The sequence below is a fragment of the Argiope bruennichi genome, chromosome 1 (genome assembly GCF_947563725.1).
Source record: "Argiope bruennichi chromosome 1, qqArgBrue1.1, whole genome shotgun sequence".
Lineage (NCBI taxonomy): Eukaryota > Metazoa > Arthropoda > Arachnida > Araneae > Araneidae > Argiope > Argiope bruennichi.
In genome coordinates, this window is record NC_079151.1 from 15,545,300 (window position 1) to 15,564,309 (window position 19,010).

General features: G+C 26.5%; 1 protein-coding gene across 3 annotated transcripts in view; it reads left to right on the plus strand.

Annotated features, from left to right (window-relative positions):
• Positions 1 to 19,010, plus strand: part of LOC129976383 (oxysterol-binding protein 1-like) — a 46,306-nt gene that overhangs the window by 2,537 nt on the left and 24,759 nt on the right. For all 3 annotated transcript variants that reach the window (XM_056089917.1, XM_056089925.1, XM_056089933.1), the window contains exons 2-10: positions 3,236 to 3,373; positions 6,609 to 6,814; positions 7,677 to 7,930; positions 8,524 to 8,692; positions 9,165 to 9,252; positions 12,097 to 12,232; positions 12,656 to 12,898; positions 15,220 to 15,465; positions 18,316 to 18,633. In XM_056089917.1, the coding sequence (XP_055945892.1) occupies positions 3,249 to 3,373; positions 6,609 to 6,814; positions 7,677 to 7,930; positions 8,524 to 8,692; positions 9,165 to 9,252; positions 12,097 to 12,232; positions 12,656 to 12,898; positions 15,220 to 15,465; positions 18,316 to 18,633 (1,785 nt within the window). In that variant the 5' untranslated portion in view covers positions 3,236 to 3,248. The remainder of the gene's footprint in view (positions 1 to 3,235; positions 3,374 to 6,608; positions 6,815 to 7,676; positions 7,931 to 8,523; positions 8,693 to 9,164; positions 9,253 to 12,096; positions 12,233 to 12,655; positions 12,899 to 15,219; positions 15,466 to 18,315; positions 18,634 to 19,010) is intronic.

Consider the following 19,010-nt stretch of genomic DNA (forward strand, 5'->3'; position numbering starts at 1 on the left):
CTTGCTTACCAATACCTATTAACTTTTATTTATATCTATACAGCATTTATTATTTGACTAAATTTATTATAGCAAATGTTATACAAATTATTATATTTATTTACTCTTAACAGAAATAATATAAAATACCAGGATATATTAAGAATATATACTTAAAATAAATACATACATGGATATTTATTTTTCAGTTTATTCATTTAAAATACCTGTAATTGTATACAGGGGTGTTTGTGCTCCGGGGAAACCCCGGAATTCCGGGGATTTTGAACTTCGATACCCGGAAATTCCGGGGATCGTCGTTCAAAAGGAAGTAGGAATAATAATGAATTATTTATTTTGATCTGGGTAATTTTGTTTGCTTTGAAAGCAGAAAACGCAAGGTCAGTGTGTGTGGTGAAAACTTTTCCTTTCTTTCTCCAAAGGCAGTGATAATGCGTGAAAAGGGGGGAAAAACTTCTTTTTTGTTCTTTCCTTATTGCGAGTTATGACTCATTCCCCCGGTTCTCGGACATTCTCTTCGGCAAGTAGGCGCGGCAGAAAAAAAAGGGAGAGACTTCGTTCGACCAGATGTGCGATCACGTGACCTGGGTTCAAAGGTCTTAATTTTGCAAAATTAATGGTTATTAATTTTGCAAAAAAAGTAATTCATTGAACTTTTATAATTAGGTCATTCAATACTTCATAATCGTAATTTTTCATTTCTCCCCCCCCCCCTTCTCGAAACTCCAAAATGTCGGTAGTAAGTCCGTAAAAGTTTCCGGGGATTTTTTGGGGTCCCACAAACACCCCTGTTGTATATAAAATGTTGTATAATACTGAATATAAGATCAGATGAAAAACATAAGATAAATGTCTAAAACTTTACAGCTTTTTAATTTTACAGAAAAATTTTCTGAAAAAATAAGCATAATAATACATTATGCATTTACTTAAAATGCTTGATTTAAATACTAACTTTTTAAAATTAAAATAAGTTAATGAAATTAATAATATATTTGCTTTTAAAGAAAATACCAATTTTAATTAAACTTTAAAACCTGCAGTTCAGTTTAAAAATAATGCAGTGCTGAAAATGGAACTATGTGTAAAAAATAGGAATATTTATAATTCTCTTTGAATTCTAGGCTGTAGTTTAAATATTAACATAAATCAGATTTAAAAATTTTAGTAATGGACTCGGAGTTTGAATTCTTAAATAGCATAAATTATCTTTTTGATAGTAACTTCATCATTAATTAAAATATTTACTTTTTCTCATTTTTCTTGCATGGTATTTTCTTGAAGTCTAACTTTTGTTTCCTTTATTTTGTCGCCTTGCTATTGTGTATAAGTTTCTAATTCTCGAAAATTCTTTAAATTGCAGTGAATGCAATAAGTAAGCTTAAAATCTGTAAAGCTACCTTCAGTTGTAAAATTAGTGTCACTAGAACTCCTTTATGAAATGTACAATAGAATCTCTAATCCTTCCTCTCTCTTTCTTTTCTCATTATTTTTTCTGTAATAAATAAGATCTATGGCCCAATTGCATAAACAAAAGTTAAATCATCAAGTGGGCAAGGAGTTTTTAATGTCTTAAAGTTATTGACACTGATCTTTTCTTCATTTATCCCTCCCCTTTGTAAAAGTATGTTTGGAAATAGTTTTAAATTGCCTGTTAAATTAAATGAATTTTGTAGAATATTCAGTTTGAAGTATATTTTGGTAGCAAGTTGCAAACTATTTTGTAAAGTTGAATTCAAAAAATGTTATCTTCTAGCTAATGTAATTTTAGTTATTTTAGCAATTGAAAGTGTAGCTAGGCTTTGCAAATTGCTAGAATTTACAATATAAATGTGTTAGCTTTTAAACTTAAAAACAAGTAAATACTTCTACCAGTTAGTTTATATATACACTCAGAAATAGACTTAGTCTTTTTAAGCCCATTAAATTCAAAATAGAATATCATATAACCGTGAAAGTAATGTGCACCTATAAAAAAATTATTGCTGAATTTATTGAAACTGATTTGGGTGCCTCTAATAGCAAAATAAAGTATTTACAAAGAAATAACTCCACAAAAAATAAAAAAAATCCCAATTAGGAAAATGTATGTATACAGGAAAAAGTATCATGAAGTTATGTGTAAAATTGGCAGAAATATTTTGATTAGAATTGTGTTTGCGAAAAGAGTTAGCCCTAAATTAAAAAATATATTCTCTGCTATAACCAAACAATTTTTCCGAATTAAATTATCTGGAAACAAAATTTAAGCAATAAATAAAGTAAATTTTAAAAAATTGTAAAAAAAAAAAAAAAAAATTGAAAAATACATTTGGGGAAGCCAGGTAATATTAGAGAATTCAATTTTAGAATGAATCCTTTTTCAAATCATGGAACACGACATAAATTCATTTTATGTTTTAATTTCAGATGAAATTTGATCATGTATTAATCATATTTATAAATAAGTTCTATTATTCATTTTCACCCTTCCAACTATCTAATCATTTTGATCTATTTTACATTTAACTCTGAGAAAGGACTTTTTAACCTATTAACTGGCAAAAAAAGAAAAAAAAAGGCCAACATGCATTTATGAATGTTTGATAAATCAGTGACGTGTTACTTTATATGATCCATTTTTACAATCATATTTGTAATTTGTAATAATATCCTTTATTCCTATTCTAAGCCATGCGCTTATTCCTTTCAAACTCCTTTTCAAGATCAATTTCCAAAGTTATGCAACTAACATCAAATGCGTAGATTTTAGCTGTTTAGTATTTAATACTTACTGAACTCTTTTAGGTTTTTTTGCCCTTTTCAATTTGGGCAGTTGTAAACATTTCATTTAACTGTAACAATTCAGCAATATAAATATATGTTGTAATAAATATTATGCAACATAATATTAACATAAAATATTATGTAAATATATTCATATATTTTATTAAGGCTATAAGTATTTTTTTATAAATATTAATTTTTATTTAATTCATATTTTTCAGTCTTATGAAGTAACAAAAATGGATTTTGTTTAAATAAGGCATTTCATGTTAAGGTAAGAAAAAAAAAATTAAATATACCAGACAAATAATAACAATAAGCAACAAAAGGTTACTTGTGATCCAGGAAATATTTGATGTGCTTGACTTGTATTTTATTTGTTCCTAAGTAAGAAGTTATAATTTAAATGTTTTTCAGATATTACAAACTATGAAACTCATTTCTGAAGGTTATTTTATTTTTCCTTTAGTTGAATCCCTGAAATGGCTGAAACTAAATCTGCACCAGAGCCCGAAATGAAGGGTTGGCTATATAAGTGGACAAACTATTTAAAAGGTTATCAAAAGCGTTGGTTTGTTCTTTATAATGGCCTTTTGTCTTATTATAGGTAAATATTAAATACTTATTAATTACAATGACAATTATAAAACAATTTAGCTCAAAGCTAATAAAGCTTGTGCTTATTAGTTATTTTATATTTTATAGAGATTTATGATTGTAGAAAATTTTTATATCACGGTGATTCAGATTAATTCTACAGTACATCATATAGCCATTTGGATACATGCTTTTAATTCCATTTGAAAGTGTCAAATGACTGTTCCAAAAAGCAACAGTAAATGCCTGGAACACCTTAGATTTTTTTTTATAAATATTTGTAAATATATGGTAATAGAGATGCCAGAATTAAACTGGAAATGGGGGAGAGGGATACCAATTTGACTGTTATATAAATAATTCTACCATTAAAAATACTATCATTTATATATATATATATATATATATATATATATATATATATATATATGCAATGTATAAAATATGTATGTAAGGTACTTTTATTTTTATTGTAGAAGTGTTATAACGAGATTTGTGTGAGTGGAGTATTATTTAATTTATAATAAGTCATTTTGTGCATTTTAATTTTTTTTGATTTCACAATTAATTTTTGTAAATTAAATTAATAAACTTATAATTTCCTAAATTATAAGCTGCTGTTCAAAACACACACTTGTGTGTGTGTGAATAAAACAACATACAAATTTTTTTGCTCAGAATATATTTTACATTTCTTTAAACTTATATATTGCAAAGAAAAAATGAAAAGTCATGCATTCTAGAGTTAAAATCTGGCATTATGTATGCTGAGAATACAAGAAATAATGCTTTTCTAAGTTTAAGGTGATGTTAAGTATATTTTGTGTGGGAAGTATTTATTTATATGTTTTGTTTTAAAACAATCTCTGTGATCTTCTATTAGTAAAATTAGAGACCTAAAGAAATTTCCAGTAGTTCATTGTGTTGTTTGAATTTTTTTTTCTTTATTTTTGGTTTAAAATTTAATTGGAAATAATTTTCATAGTATTTAAAAATGCAGAATTAATTCAATGATAAATAAAACTTATACTGTGTATAAATGCATTGCATACATTTTGCTTAGCTTTAAGAGATTTGGTCCTAACGTAGCCCCCATTTTGTAGTAGTCCATTTATTTTTCAAATTTATATGCATGTGAGGAGCATAGTTTCTTTTACTGAATAATATATTTTGTCATCATTACAAATTTATGTATGCAAACATATCTTCATTTTCTAAAATTAGTAATTGAATCTAATGCAGTACTGTGCTTTTGCTATAAGAAAAGTAATGCACCATTATATAAAGTTTTAATATTTCCAGATTTTTCAATTAATGATAATATAATTGAAACTTTTATATTTTCATTATGTTAGTGTTTTATTAATCATTAACATATAAAGTATTGTAAGTTTGGTATTAAAAAAATGAGTTAGAGGAGTTTTTAAATTGTGCTTGCATTTCTTATTTGTATTGCAAGTGTATTCTAAAAACCTAAGGTTATAATTGCATTGAATTATAAGGTTATTATTGCATGAATGAAATGTTAATTTTTTTCTGATTTTATTTGTATAAAATAGAAACCAAAATTGTAAAATGCCAACTTCAAATTAGAGTTCATAAATATTTCATATCTTGAATTTAACCACGTGATTTTGACCAGGATTTTTAAAATAAGCTTTGCCTTGTAATAAAACATTCTTGTCTCAAAAGTTTTTTAATTTTATAAGGAATAAAAAAGGCATATAGTTCTCAAGTCATAAAAAGCAAAGAAAGGACGAGATTCTTTCTCTTATTTGGAAGTAATGCCAAGGGGGCCAGCTTGGCAATCATGTTTTTTTTTTTTTAAATTATCGTACTGTTTGAAGAAAATATTTAGATGCGAATCAAGCACTGATTATGTATGAATATTTTTCAATCATACCTACAAATGAACTCATCATTTAAGTAAAAATAAAAATTAAACTGCTATATTACAGTATTCATTTTACAGTTTATCTATCATTGTTGATATTTTTTAACTTGCATTCAGTTTTACCATGGTGAAAAAAGTCTGAGATGGTGCTATATGACATCATCAATATGATATCAGAAAGAATTTCTGCAATTTATAAAAAAAAAAAAAATGTTTGTTTTTGTTTGTATAAAATTGCGTCTTTTCGGGAAGGTCACTTAAATCGATAACCTTAAGAAGCAAAAATATTAAGTATAAATGTGCAAGTAAAAAATAAAGCAAAAAGTGTGACTTGAACCAAGGATCTGCAGCACACATGTCAGCCATGTTGTTCTGACCACTAGACTGTACTACTCGCACTCCAAAACGGAAATTGTATAAACTTATTCTAATAATTAGTTATTAAAAAAATATATTTTTTTAGGGGGAGGGGGTGTGAAATTGCATTTTCCAAAGACACCTACATAGATAAAATTAAAAAGCAAAATTTTATCTAAATATAAAATTTAATTCAAATCATTAGAGCTATTTCAGAGATACACAAAATAAATAAATAAATATATATACAAGAATTGCTCGTTTAAAGTTATAAGATTTTTACTGAAACTCAGATGTTTAAGTTCTGCTTTGACTGGTGGCATAATCTCTTAAACTTTAATAGTTAGTTATAAAAAATGTTTTTGTGTGTGTGTGTGTGTGTGTGTGTGTGTGTGTGTGTGTGTGTAAAATTTTTTCAGGAAAGGCACCTATAAAGATAAACTTAAAACTTATCTAAAATTGAAATTTGATCTAAATTATTAGAGCCTTTTCGGAGATATATAAAATAAATATATCTATATATGCACAAGAATTTCTCATTTAAAGGTATAAGATATGCAAAATAAGTAATATTTTATGCAAGTATATCTATTATGAACATTTCAAATAAGTTGCCAATCTTTATTATTTAGAAATTTTTGATGTAAAATGTTTATATCCGATGATATAATGCATATAAATGTTTTGTTCTACGAAAATTTTAATTTATCCATTCATTAAAGTTTAAAAGTAATTACAGAAATGGTTGAGATTGTCAGAATTTTTAAAAGCATTTTGTTAAAAATTCATGTTTCAATTATGTGCGAATAAGAATGGTTTTGTTTCATTAATTGTAGTTTTGCAAATAATAAATTATTAAAAATTTATTCTTTGACAGGAATATAGTTGCTTCATATTGTGTGTTTTAAGCCAGTTCAATGAAAAAATAAGCTAAAAGGTAGTAGGTTTTTATCCTTTTCTTTTCTGTTTTGATTTGGTATATTTTTTCCTTCAGAAATCCCAATGAAGTTGCTCATACTTGTCGTGGTACTATCAACTTAGTAAGTGCTGTGATTCATACAGTGGATTCTAGCAACTTTGTGATTTCCAATGGAGGTACCCAAACATTCCATCTGAAAGCTTCAAATGAAATTGAACGCCAGCGTTGGGTAACTGCTCTGGAACTTGCCAAAGCTAGAGCAATCCGAATGACAGAATCTGGTATGACTAATTTTAGAAGATTCTGCTCATTTAATTTGCTTTACAGGGCATGACTAATTTCCTATCATATTTATTAAAAATTTTGAAATGTAAATTATAATAGACTTGATTTCAAAACATTATTGTAGAATAAATTCTAAAGCATATCTTTTTAATTAAATTTAGCTTTTAAAAAGAAAATAAAAAAATTTTAATTTTTAAAACTTTGTTTCATGTATTACAAAAGAGTAACTCTACATTATTGAAATATGTTCTCTTAATTATTTATTTTGTAAGACTATGATTTAATTTGTTGGTGATTGAAAAATAGCTTTAAAGAAAGTTTTATATCTATCCAATCATAAGAAATTCGAAAATTTCCATGTTAATTAGTTCTGTTAAAACTATCTCCATCAAGATATTAATATTAGAAGAGATCAGCATATAAAGGTATAATTTTCTTTTCATTAACCTTTACCACATTTTAGATTACTCAGTTTTACTGCTTTTGATATGCATGCTTTTTGAAACCATATTTCCGTATCAGTATTCATAAAACTTCTTGAAAATTGTTAATCTATTAAGAGGTATGTATTTACAGTGAATTTGTATTAACTGTTGTTTGTTAATTGGCATTAAAAATTTATCATATAAAGAAATTTCTGTACTATATTTTGATATTTTCCCACTATTATATTTAAGCTTAGAGAAAACTATAAAATTGGCATGAAACCTACAAATATTGTAAAAATGTATGTGGCAGAAAATGGAATAAATATATTGTAATATTCTTCTCTTCAGAAACCCAACATTTGTCTGATACCTCATTCTTATTACATTCATTATTTGAAAATCAAATTTTTTCTCCTTTTTAATTCTCTAGATGAAGATGAAGATTATAGTTTGCTACCTGCTCAGACTGACAAAAATGAACTTCAGGGTGTTTTGAAGACGCTAAATGCTAAATTAGAAGACCTAAGCACATGCAATGACCTTATTCTCAAGCATGGGTTTGCCTTACAGCGATCCCTATCAGAAATAGAAAATCTTGAAACTGTGCCTGATGCTGTAAACAAGATACGAAGTGTGAATGAAAGAGCTACACTGTTTCGTATCACATCTAATGCTATGATTAATGTAAGTTTGTCTTTTTTTTTTGTAAAGAACTGCTTATTCTACTCACTTATTATATTTTATTTCTTTTATAATTTGCTTAATATTATAAATTAATGCTTATCATTAATATTTATTAAGAATTATTATAAATTAATAATAGTTGTAACCTATTGATGTAAGTATCTGCACTAAATATTTTTTATTCTCCTTTTTACATATTCTGTTGTATGTGGATATCTGTGGCATTAAACTTTTATAAGATTGATTTCAAATTTAATTTTTCACTTTGTTCTGTGTTGCAGAAACCTATTACAATCTCTGTTAGCATTTCTTTTTTAAACCTAAGGAGTATGGTTTTTCAAACTAGAAAAGCAAAGGGATCCATTCTGTTGTCATTATCAGTGTAGCTTTCTTTGAGTTGCGAAATTTTCTGGAGTATCTGTTTGAAAGTTTTATTTATTGAGACAACATTTTGTTGCAAATATTTCTCTGAATATCTGTTTCATGTTTTTCCTTTTTGGTGATTGAATTATTATGCAAGACTGTTTGAATAGTTTTTTTTTATATAATTTTCACTTCATAAAATATACTCATGCCATTTTCACTGTTTCTAGGCATGCCAGGATTATCTTCAGCTTGCTCAAACTCAAGGTCGTAAGTGGATGAAAATGGTTCAGCATGAACATGAGCAGCGTCTACGTCTTGAAGAGATGGTTGAACAACTAGCCAAGCAACATTCCCATTTGGAACGGGCAGCCAAAGAAGCATCTGCTAATTCACCCGGTAAATTTTTTCATAAGAATTTCCTATTATTTCTGTTTTAACAATAGTTTACTAAAAGATTAATAAGTTCATTACTCAAATACATATATTAAAAAATAACAACTTCAATCTAATTTAATGTGAATAGCACATTGTGAAAACTCTAAGCTCTGTACTATCTATAATAATTATCTCTATATATAATTATTTGTTTAATTTTCAAATTTTAAAATTAAAAACAAGAAACACTGAAAATTAGCAAGCTCAAATAGGTATCAAGAAGCATTACCTGAGATGAGGAAAGATTGTATTTTAAAGTATGATTTTTTTATTATTGCTTTCTGAAATTCCTGCTTTTTCTAAGTGTTGGAAATATGTTAGAAAAATGTAATTCTGTATTTAGATGACATTATAAATATAATTTGTTCCTGTTTTCTTTTGATATTTATTTCATATATTTTAACTAGTGTAATGCAGACTGTGTATGTTGTAGGTATGCATTCTGATGATGATGAATTCTATGATGCTGAAGAGGAGACAGGATCTGATTTTGTCATTACCATTCCTGGAAAAGTCCACAGGTATCCCCCCCCCTCCCTCCTTTCCAACATTACAGCATAATAAAGGCATTTGGAATAGTTTGTCTTATTAATCTATATTCATATCTTCAGTTTATATGCCAATGTAAATGAGCAAAAAAAAAAAAAAAAAATTGTGCCTATTTAGGACACATCTCTCTATATAAAATGCTTATGTATATGGTACAGAAATCGCTCTTATTACTTAATATTGAATGCAACTGTCTAATGTTAACAAACCATTTTATAAATTTCTGACTGCTTCATTGAAACTTTTTTTCAGCTGCATTGAATACATCATTTTATTTAGGTAATTAATTGAAATGAAAAAATATTAGATATGTTTTGGAAAGTATTTGCTCTGTCACCAAAATATCCATTCTGTCAGAAGAAAAAAGATTTAAAAGAAATTCAGAAATAAGTTTCAAATGCAAAACTTAATAAAGCACAAAAATAGGCTTAAGCATCGCCAGGTGGGTTGGTAATTGCTACAAATTAACTATGGAAACTGATGTTCATTTCTTCCAAACTTTCTTCAAAAATGGACATATCTTAAGATTCAATTCATTTTAGTGACATCAATTTCATTTTTCATTAAAATTTTTCCTTTAAATGTAATAATATTTTTTATTCAATTTGATACACAACTGAATTGATAAAAGGTTTTTAAAAATATTATATTGGAGTTTAAACTCATCCATCAAAATATTCAATTGCATATTTTTGCCAATTATGAACAATGTAGTAGGAGTTTCACTTCTGCTTTTATTTTGTAATATACACACTGTTTAATTTGAATTAATGTTTTTTAATCATATCAAATAATAAGATGTTTTTTAAAAATATGTATATGTGCATTCTGTATGAATTATTTAACAACCTAAAATGGCAAACAAGCTGGTCATCAAAAGCAACTTGTATAAAAATATTTAATGCAGAATTGATTGCATGATTTATTTTTTAATCATCAAAAGAATCTTGCACCATTTCAAAATTTATGAATATATATAATGCAGTCTTTTTTTTCTCTCTCTCTTTCTTTCTTTCTTTTTACTGTCTACTGTGAGTGTTGTTTCTTGGATATAGAAAGCATGCTTTTATTATTTGAAGACACTTCTTATGAGAAGCAAATGAAGTTTTTACCCTAATTAATAAAATTTCATTCACAGTTTGTATGAGCGAAAGAGTAATGATACTTTCTTTTTACTTAAAGAATTTGTAGATTTCTTCTATATGTTTCTAGTCCTTTTTGACATCATTCAAAATACAATATGATTTTGATTGTTTATGAAGGAATTACATTATTTACATTACTTTATTTAATATTGTTATTACCAAATTAATATTTTTATATTGTTTTTGAAATTTACTGCCTCTAAAAAATGTTTATTATGGAAATTTAGATTTTTACTGCAGATAATTTTCTTCTCAAAATTGTTTGAGGGAGGGGGGTAGTGTTTTTTTGGTTTTGGAATATGCAGTTGTAGAAATAAATAATAATAGCTTGGTGGGGTAATTATTGATAATTTAATAATAATAGTTAAATATTAATAGTTTAGTAAAGTAAATATTATAGCTTACATGATTTTATTCCAGTATATTTATTTTAAAATAAGAGTTTTTAAGTTCAGTTTTCAGCATAATATGTTTATATTACTCATTGACTTCCTTTGATTTGGGAAATCTAGGAATTGTAAAGAAATTCTGTTTTGTTAGAGGAAATGGAAGTAAGACTAACAGCATATATATATATATATATATATATATATAAATCAATCAAAAAAATTATGCATTTTTTTCCCTCTTTTAAGCCAATTAATGAAGGAACTTGCCAAAGAAACCTAATTTGTATTGCTGATATCTAAATGCTTGTCAAATTTTGTTAACTAATTTGATATATGTTTGCGCGCATATAACATCTGATTAACTTTAATTGATTTTTTTTAACTGACTCTTTTATTGTCTATATTTTTATATATAATTTTGCACGAATCTTATTAATTTTGGTTTAAAAGAAGTTTTAATGTTAGTTAAAATTTAACTTTAGACAACTATTACCTCTTTATTCCGCACTGAATAATAATTTGAAAATAATAGTAATTATTCTTCATTTGTTTTTCTCAGCAATTTCCTAAATATTAAAATACACTTTCTTTCAATAATGTTTTTTTTTGGGGGGGGGGAAGTTAATCACAATATTAATGTTGTGATTTTAAATCAAATTATTTTATCTTCAGTTTTTGAAGAATTTCTCAGATTTCCTTCTATTAGTAATTATCTGGTTTTTCCCATAAGATAATCAATTTCCTGAAGAATATTACATAGATTTGTCTATCAAACTGTTTTACTAGGATTTGCTTTTAGTTGTAATGAAAATATTTTACTATTTTAGTCTAAAAATATTATTTGTTCATAGTTTAGATATTTTTAAATTTTAAACTCCTGATCATCACACTTTATTTGAATTATTCTTCTACTTCTCTAACACTTTTTGTTGTAGTTTAATCCATAGGGCTAATCAATAAATTTTTATATTTTCATCAGAATTTTAATTTGTTTTTTGTAATACTTACACTTTTTTACTTCATGTAATATATCTTATGCTACAATTATTACAATTTTTGGTAGAAAATGCTAGAAATTAAAATTCTCAAAGCAATTTTAGATAATTTTTTTTAAAGCCTGTTTTCAATTGTAATATGTAAAGAAAGCAATTCTTTGATAAAATTGCATTTTAAAACTTTTTTCTAACATTAAAAATTTTCATACATATGCGATTCGATTTTATTAATTTATGTTTGAAAAACATTTTTATTGAAAATAAAAATTGACATGTCGTAACTGTAGGAGAACTCCGAGTGGTTTCAGCTTGCAAAGTGAGGGTCAAGATTTGGATGGTGGAGCTTCCTCTGATACTGATGCTGAGAGTAGTAATATAAACAAAGGCGAAGATATGATAGCTCGCCGAAAGAAAAGAAACAGGGTTAGTTTTTGTTATTCTTGTAGTTAATGTGGTATTTTTGTAGAATCATTTCTGTGCTTTATGACTGTATAAAATGACATTTAAAATAATACAAAGCTAGATTACTTTATATATTATTACTACTATTTTCATAAATAATTTATAAAACCTTTCAGTTAGCTCTTGTTACTGAAAAGTTAACTTTTCTATATATGAAGATATAAACATTTTCATCCTAAGATAACTTTTAATAAACTTATAGTATCCTTCTCTTAGATGTAAGTATATAAATATTGATTATTTTATGGTTTCTTAAATCAACAATTGATGTATTCAACAAAAATGTTGGATTTGTGTTGTAAATTATTTAAACATATCTTTATTCTTTATTTTTTTTTGTATGTGTGCTGTTTTGTGTACTTATTGCAGATCTTTTTTGAACAGGGTCAGGTACATTCAGTTTGTGTTACCAACCATTGTGAAGACAATGAATCAGATTCTGAACGTAAAGCTTCCAGTGCATCGGAGTCTCCTACACACTCCACAAATATTGAAAAAGACAATAAGAGTCTGGTTCCTGTAAAGAAAAGAAGACTAACAGTGCCTGAGAAACCTAATTATAGTCTTAACTTATGGTCAATTATGAAGAATTGTATTGGTAAAGAACTTACCAAGATTCCTATGCCTGTAAGTTTGTCTCCCCTTGCTTAACAATCTTTGTCAAAGAGAAATATGTGTCATTTCTGTAATTAACTTTCTCTGAAAGAACGTTAATGTTTCTTTATTTGTATTTTATTATATTTAATGAAGAATGCACTTCTTTGTTAGAAAAGCTTCTTACAAAACTGTTAGTTCTTTTATAGGACTTCAGATTTATTTCATTGTAGTTAAATTACATACATAATTTCTATGTATATATATTAATGTTAACATAAAAGACTAGTTTTTTTCCCCCTACTGTAAAGGATATATTCACATATGCTAATGATGTTTCCTGCTTATAACTCCACTTGCTGATATTAGAAATTCAATGAATTTATAAATTTAGATCAATTGTTGTCATAAACTCATTCTATGTCTAAATATAAAGTTTGCTCTTAAAAGTGGTAACATGCTTAGATTGTTCATGTTTTAAATTAAAAATTTTGGCTGAATGGCTCAAAATTAATGTTGATTATTAAAAAATTGATTTTGTAATAATATAATGCTTATTTTGCATAAATGATCATCTGAATTTGTTTAAAATGCATTTACAAAAAATACATTTTAAATATCTTTAGAAACGTGCTTATAATTTAGTGATAAAACAAATTGTTCAAAATTATAAATATTGAAATAAATGAGTTCAACATCAAAGTCATACTTCTTGTATGGTATTGAGGTAATTATAGTTCTGGTGATTGATCACGAATTCATCAGGGGAATATTTATTACTGGAAGGACTTTATTGGATTTGGGTGAAGAAAGCATTTGAAATTGAAACATATAAACAAAACAAGAATACTACTTATCAATGACCCTTTGTTCTAAAACATTTAAAAGAAGAAAAAAAAAAATATAAATTATTCTATATATTTAAAATAAACAAGTAAAATTAAGAACCACCCCTGTCCACTGAACTAATTACACTAATTTTTATTTCTAATGAAAGCTCAAGGCCCTTTTAATATATTATAGTGCTGATAGTCGACATTTCCAAGAGAAATCTCAAAAATTTTATTTTACTGCATAATCTCAAAGATAAATGAATCATCCACCTCAGCCATTGAGAGAGTACTTCCGCAAACAGGTTCAAGTTTGAAGCCATTAATAACCATGAATTGATTTCACCATCTTTTACTTGATGTGAAAGCTTATAATACTTGGGGGCATCATCAATAGTAGCCTTGCCCTCCACTTTTTATTTTTAAGAGAAATGTCATTCATAATCCTTTATTGTATATTATACCGTTTGTAGAAAAACCGTGACAGAGTTCTCCAGATAAAACCACTGGTTTGATTTTATCAATTTTTATTGTAAATGAAAGCACATGACATTATATTGATTTTACATCAGTAATTGCCTGCTCCATACTGCCTTCCAGTTATAAGAAAAATCTTAACATCATTTCACTTTACATTTTCTGTGAAAAAATTTCAGTTTCCTAACTTCAACCAGTGTATTGAATTCACTAATTTTTATTTAATACTAAAGCTTATTATCCTTAGCTATATCATTGTTTGACCACTCTCTTTATATTAATAAAATTTTGACTGGACCCCTAATAATCTATTTTGTTCTGTTAATGTATTTGTATATTTGCTAATGAATTTTATGACTTTGTGAGCATAGCTATCCAATCAGAATGTTCTATATTTACTGTGCAAGTATAATTTAAATTCGTACTTTCTTATGATATGTAGCTTCTTGAAGTCGATTAAGTCCATATTATTATTATTAAGATGGGCAAATAACTGGTTGTTGAAGGTGGCTTGTATTTATTGTTATTAAAAACTGCAAAAATGTATAACTTTTCACAAACTTCAGTTATTAACAATAAAATAAAAAGTGTTCCCTAAAGATTTATCTGTGCTGGTAATAACTATTATATATGTGTATTTACTAATTATATGTGTAATAACTATTATAAATTAGTGACATTCATTCCCTAATTGCACAGAGAAATTCAGCTGAAGAAATAAACAATGTTAATATTTTGATATTTGGGCATATTCTCTTTTGATAGCTGCTGACGATTCACTGATTGTAACTGGTGTAATGTCATAAAAATGATGTTTCATACATTCTCCCCTCACCCCAGGAAATTCCTTTTAAGAGAAATTTACTTAATGTCTAGCAGTATCACGCTGTCTCTTTTTCCTGAACATTTGAATTCCATCATGTCTCGTATCTAGATTTTAATGCACTGATTTTGCATCTTGCTCTTCCTAAAAGATGAAATTATTTTAAGGTTCCTTTTTGGAGTTCATTTTGTTTACAAATTATCATATATATATATTTTTATTAGGTTAATTTTAATGAACCTTTGTCAACATTACAACGATTGACTGAAGAATATGAGTATTCTGATCTTTTGGATAAGGCTGCTCAATGTTCTGACAGCTGTGAACAGATGACATATGTGGCTGCCTATACAGTGTCTGCATATGCAACAACTAGTAATCGTACTGGAAAGCCTTTCAATCCTCTTTTAGGTGAAACTTATGAATGTGATCGTACAGATGATTACGGATGGCGCTGCCTCTCTGAACAGGTGCAGTATATTTTTGATTAGATAATAATCTAGTTAGAAGTTTTAAATACTTTTTTATTTATTCAATAATTGTTTTGCTTTTTATCAAGCATATCAAAATGTTAATAACATGAACACAAGATGCTATTATTATATCTCATGTCGGAAAACTATTAAAAAGTCCTAGTTTTTGTTAAATTTTCTGTCGTACAAAATTCCAACATTATATAGCCGTCTACACAGTATCTAATAGCAAATCCGATTTGCAAATATTATTTTTTATTAGTCTTTCAAAATATTCATTATGAGGAATTTTTAAAAAGTATTGAATTTAAGTAAAATTTTAATAAATTATCTGAATAAAAATTTCACTGCTATATACCAATTAATGTTTTAAAACATACTTTACTAGAGAAAATGTTTAGTTATTACTGCAATAGTTACAGTAAATTAATATAATTAAAAACCTTACAATTTTTTTTTTTTTTTTACTTATAACAACATTGCACTGAAATTAACACAGGAATCACTTATTGTATAGAATTCCATAATAGAAAAAGAATCGGGTAATAAATCAAAGATTGTTTTAAAAAATAAGTTCCTTTTAATGTAAATTAATTACATTTGTAAGTAAAAAAAACAGCTGTTAGTAAAAAAAAATGTGTTTTTATCATACTGATTTAAAGAGAAAAAGAAATAATGCTTTTTTTAGTGAAATTGATGGAATCATTCATTGAGTTTCTAAAATAAACAGAATTTTTCCTCTAAGATTTTGATATAAAGATTTAACATTAATATGAAGTGACATGTATATTATATAATTATTTTAAAAACTAAAAAATGTGGATGAAGACAGTGAATTATACATGCTTTTCATTGAAAAGATACTGCTATTTTGATAATGAAAAACTGCTACTAAAAGAATAATTACTACTTGAATTACTTCTATACAGTGCCATAACTTGGCAGGTGCGTCCACATAGGACCCACTTGGGAGAAAAGGGGATCTAAAACGCTACTCGCACGAAATTATATTTTTAAATTTTTCCGTCTTTTAACTGTGCTTTGGTGTTTAAATTTTGCCTTACTTAGGTCCTAAAAGTCTTAGGTGAATCCAGCCTCCATTTTTTTTTATTGCGATAAATTTTATTATTCTACTTACATTTTATAAAAACCAGTACACATTTGATCTCATGAAGGGGGGGGGGGGAGAAAGTTTATTATTGAAATTTCATATAAATTAGAAATTGATAAATTGAATATTGAGGATTACAGATTTGACAATATTGCCAATATGTTTAGTAAATGTAAGGCAATAAATGCATATATTTGAAACTAATAATTTTTTTGCAGCTGAAAATATATGGTTTTAGACAAAAGATTGCTTCAAGGAAAGTACATCTATCAGTGCTCAGAATTTCTTAACAGTTAATTGACCTCAAATGTATCAAATAAACAAGAAAATATTTGATTGTCTGTAATTAATAACATTCAAAACTTCATAACAATCAGATTTGTTGCAGAAGATTTAAACATCTTGTTTTACAAATTGTGAAGTGTCGCAAATATTTTACTTAATATAATTCATAGGATTGAAGGACTATATAAAATTCAAACTTCATAATTTTTCCAGAAGTACATTTATTGACTGAAATAAAATAAATTATTATATGCATCATTTAAATCCTTTTGAAATTAATACTGTTTGTATGAGAAAATTTTAATTATTTATGTTTTAATTGTTTTTATATTAATTGAAGTTTAATTACTTCCATTTCTAATTTAAGTTTAAATTTTAGGTGAGAAGACAAATAATTAGGAGAATGCCTATGTACTATGAACAGAATGATATATGACTTCTATAATAGTATAAGTGATATGAACCTTAAAAATATTTTATTTAAAATTTTAGTACCAGAAATCACTGCAAACTAGCAGGTCACCAAAGGCAACTAATATAGAATTTAATTTTACAATGCATTGATCAAGCAAATATATCATTTCAATAGAAAGACTGTAAAAAGATGTTTACTGGATTTTAATGTACATTACTAGGCTTTGAAATACAGATTTTAAACAAAATTACCAAGAAATACAAAGTTTATTTGAAGAAATGGGTAAAGTGGGGAGATTTCATAATACATTGAGAAGAGTTAAGATGATGGAAATAGAGGATTGTTATTAATAGAGGTATTCTATTGAAATAATAGAAAATCAATATGATAAAAATATTAATTATGATGTAATTTATTTATTTATTTAAATGAAAGGCAGAAAGGAACAAATTAAAAAATGTTGTTAAAAATCTTTTGTAATATATTTGTTTTATTGTTTTCCCAAACCTGATTAAGGGGTTTAAATGCAAATTCTTGCACAGAGTACAGAAATGGTAAGTTATAGCACTACTTATGAGATCTATAATTATATTTGCTGATAGAAAATTCATTGTCTTCTCTTCATGATCATTGAAGAAAGGGTTGAATATTTACTCTTCAAAATCCAGTAAGAATTGTAGATTTAAAAAATAATAGAAAAGTCATTTAATTGCTCAGTAAAAATTACAATTATCAGATGTGAAAGTTATCTTTATTAATAGAATTATTAGATTTCATTTTTTTATTTTTAATGTTAAAAATAGTCTTTTTATTTAATTTTAGGCTGTAATTGAAATTTTTTTTCCCACCCTATGTATAATTACTTTAGTTTGCTGCGTTTAGGCCACTGATTTTTTTAATGTGTTTAATTCATTTTTTGTGTGTAAAAGTTATAATTAATTATTAGTCTAATCAGAAATGTTTCTATTCTATTGATGTTGATTTTTTTATAAACAAAAAGAATTCAAGAACCTATTCAACATTTTAATCAATCTAGGTAAGCCATCATCCACCTATGCTTGCTCAGCACTGTGAAGGCCGTGGCTGGATATGCTGGCAAGAATTCACCATGTCTAGCAAGTTCCGTGGTAAATATCTACAGATCATTCCTCTTGGTATTGCCCACCTTCTATTTCCTGCATCAGGCAACCACTATACATGGCGTAAGGTTACAACTTTTGTACACAATATAATTGTGGGTAGACTATGGGTAGACCATCATGGAGAGATGGAGATAGTAAATCACCATACTGAAGACAAGTGTCACCTCAGGTTCATACCTTACAGCTATTTCTCAAGGGAGGTTCCTCGAAAGGTGATATATATTTTTAACATACCTTGATTTTTTTTTTAATTATTTGACATATCATTGAAGAAGAAAGGTTCTTGATATAATATGTAACTAATTATAAGTTGGGTTTTTTTTTTTTTTTTTGTTACATTATTTTCAAATCTAGTTTGTTAGTGCATTTTTCAGAAAGCTAAATTTCCACACACACACATGTATATATATATGTAATGATATTTTAAACTCTTAATTTCAATTTAATTAATTTCCAAGAATTTATCTTAATTTAGCCCATAGTAACTTCATTCTAAAAATATTCTCTTATTTCGTGATCCAATTCCACTTTTCTTCTTAATTAATTCAAGAGAAGCTTCATAAAATTGCTTAGTCAGCTAAACACCGAG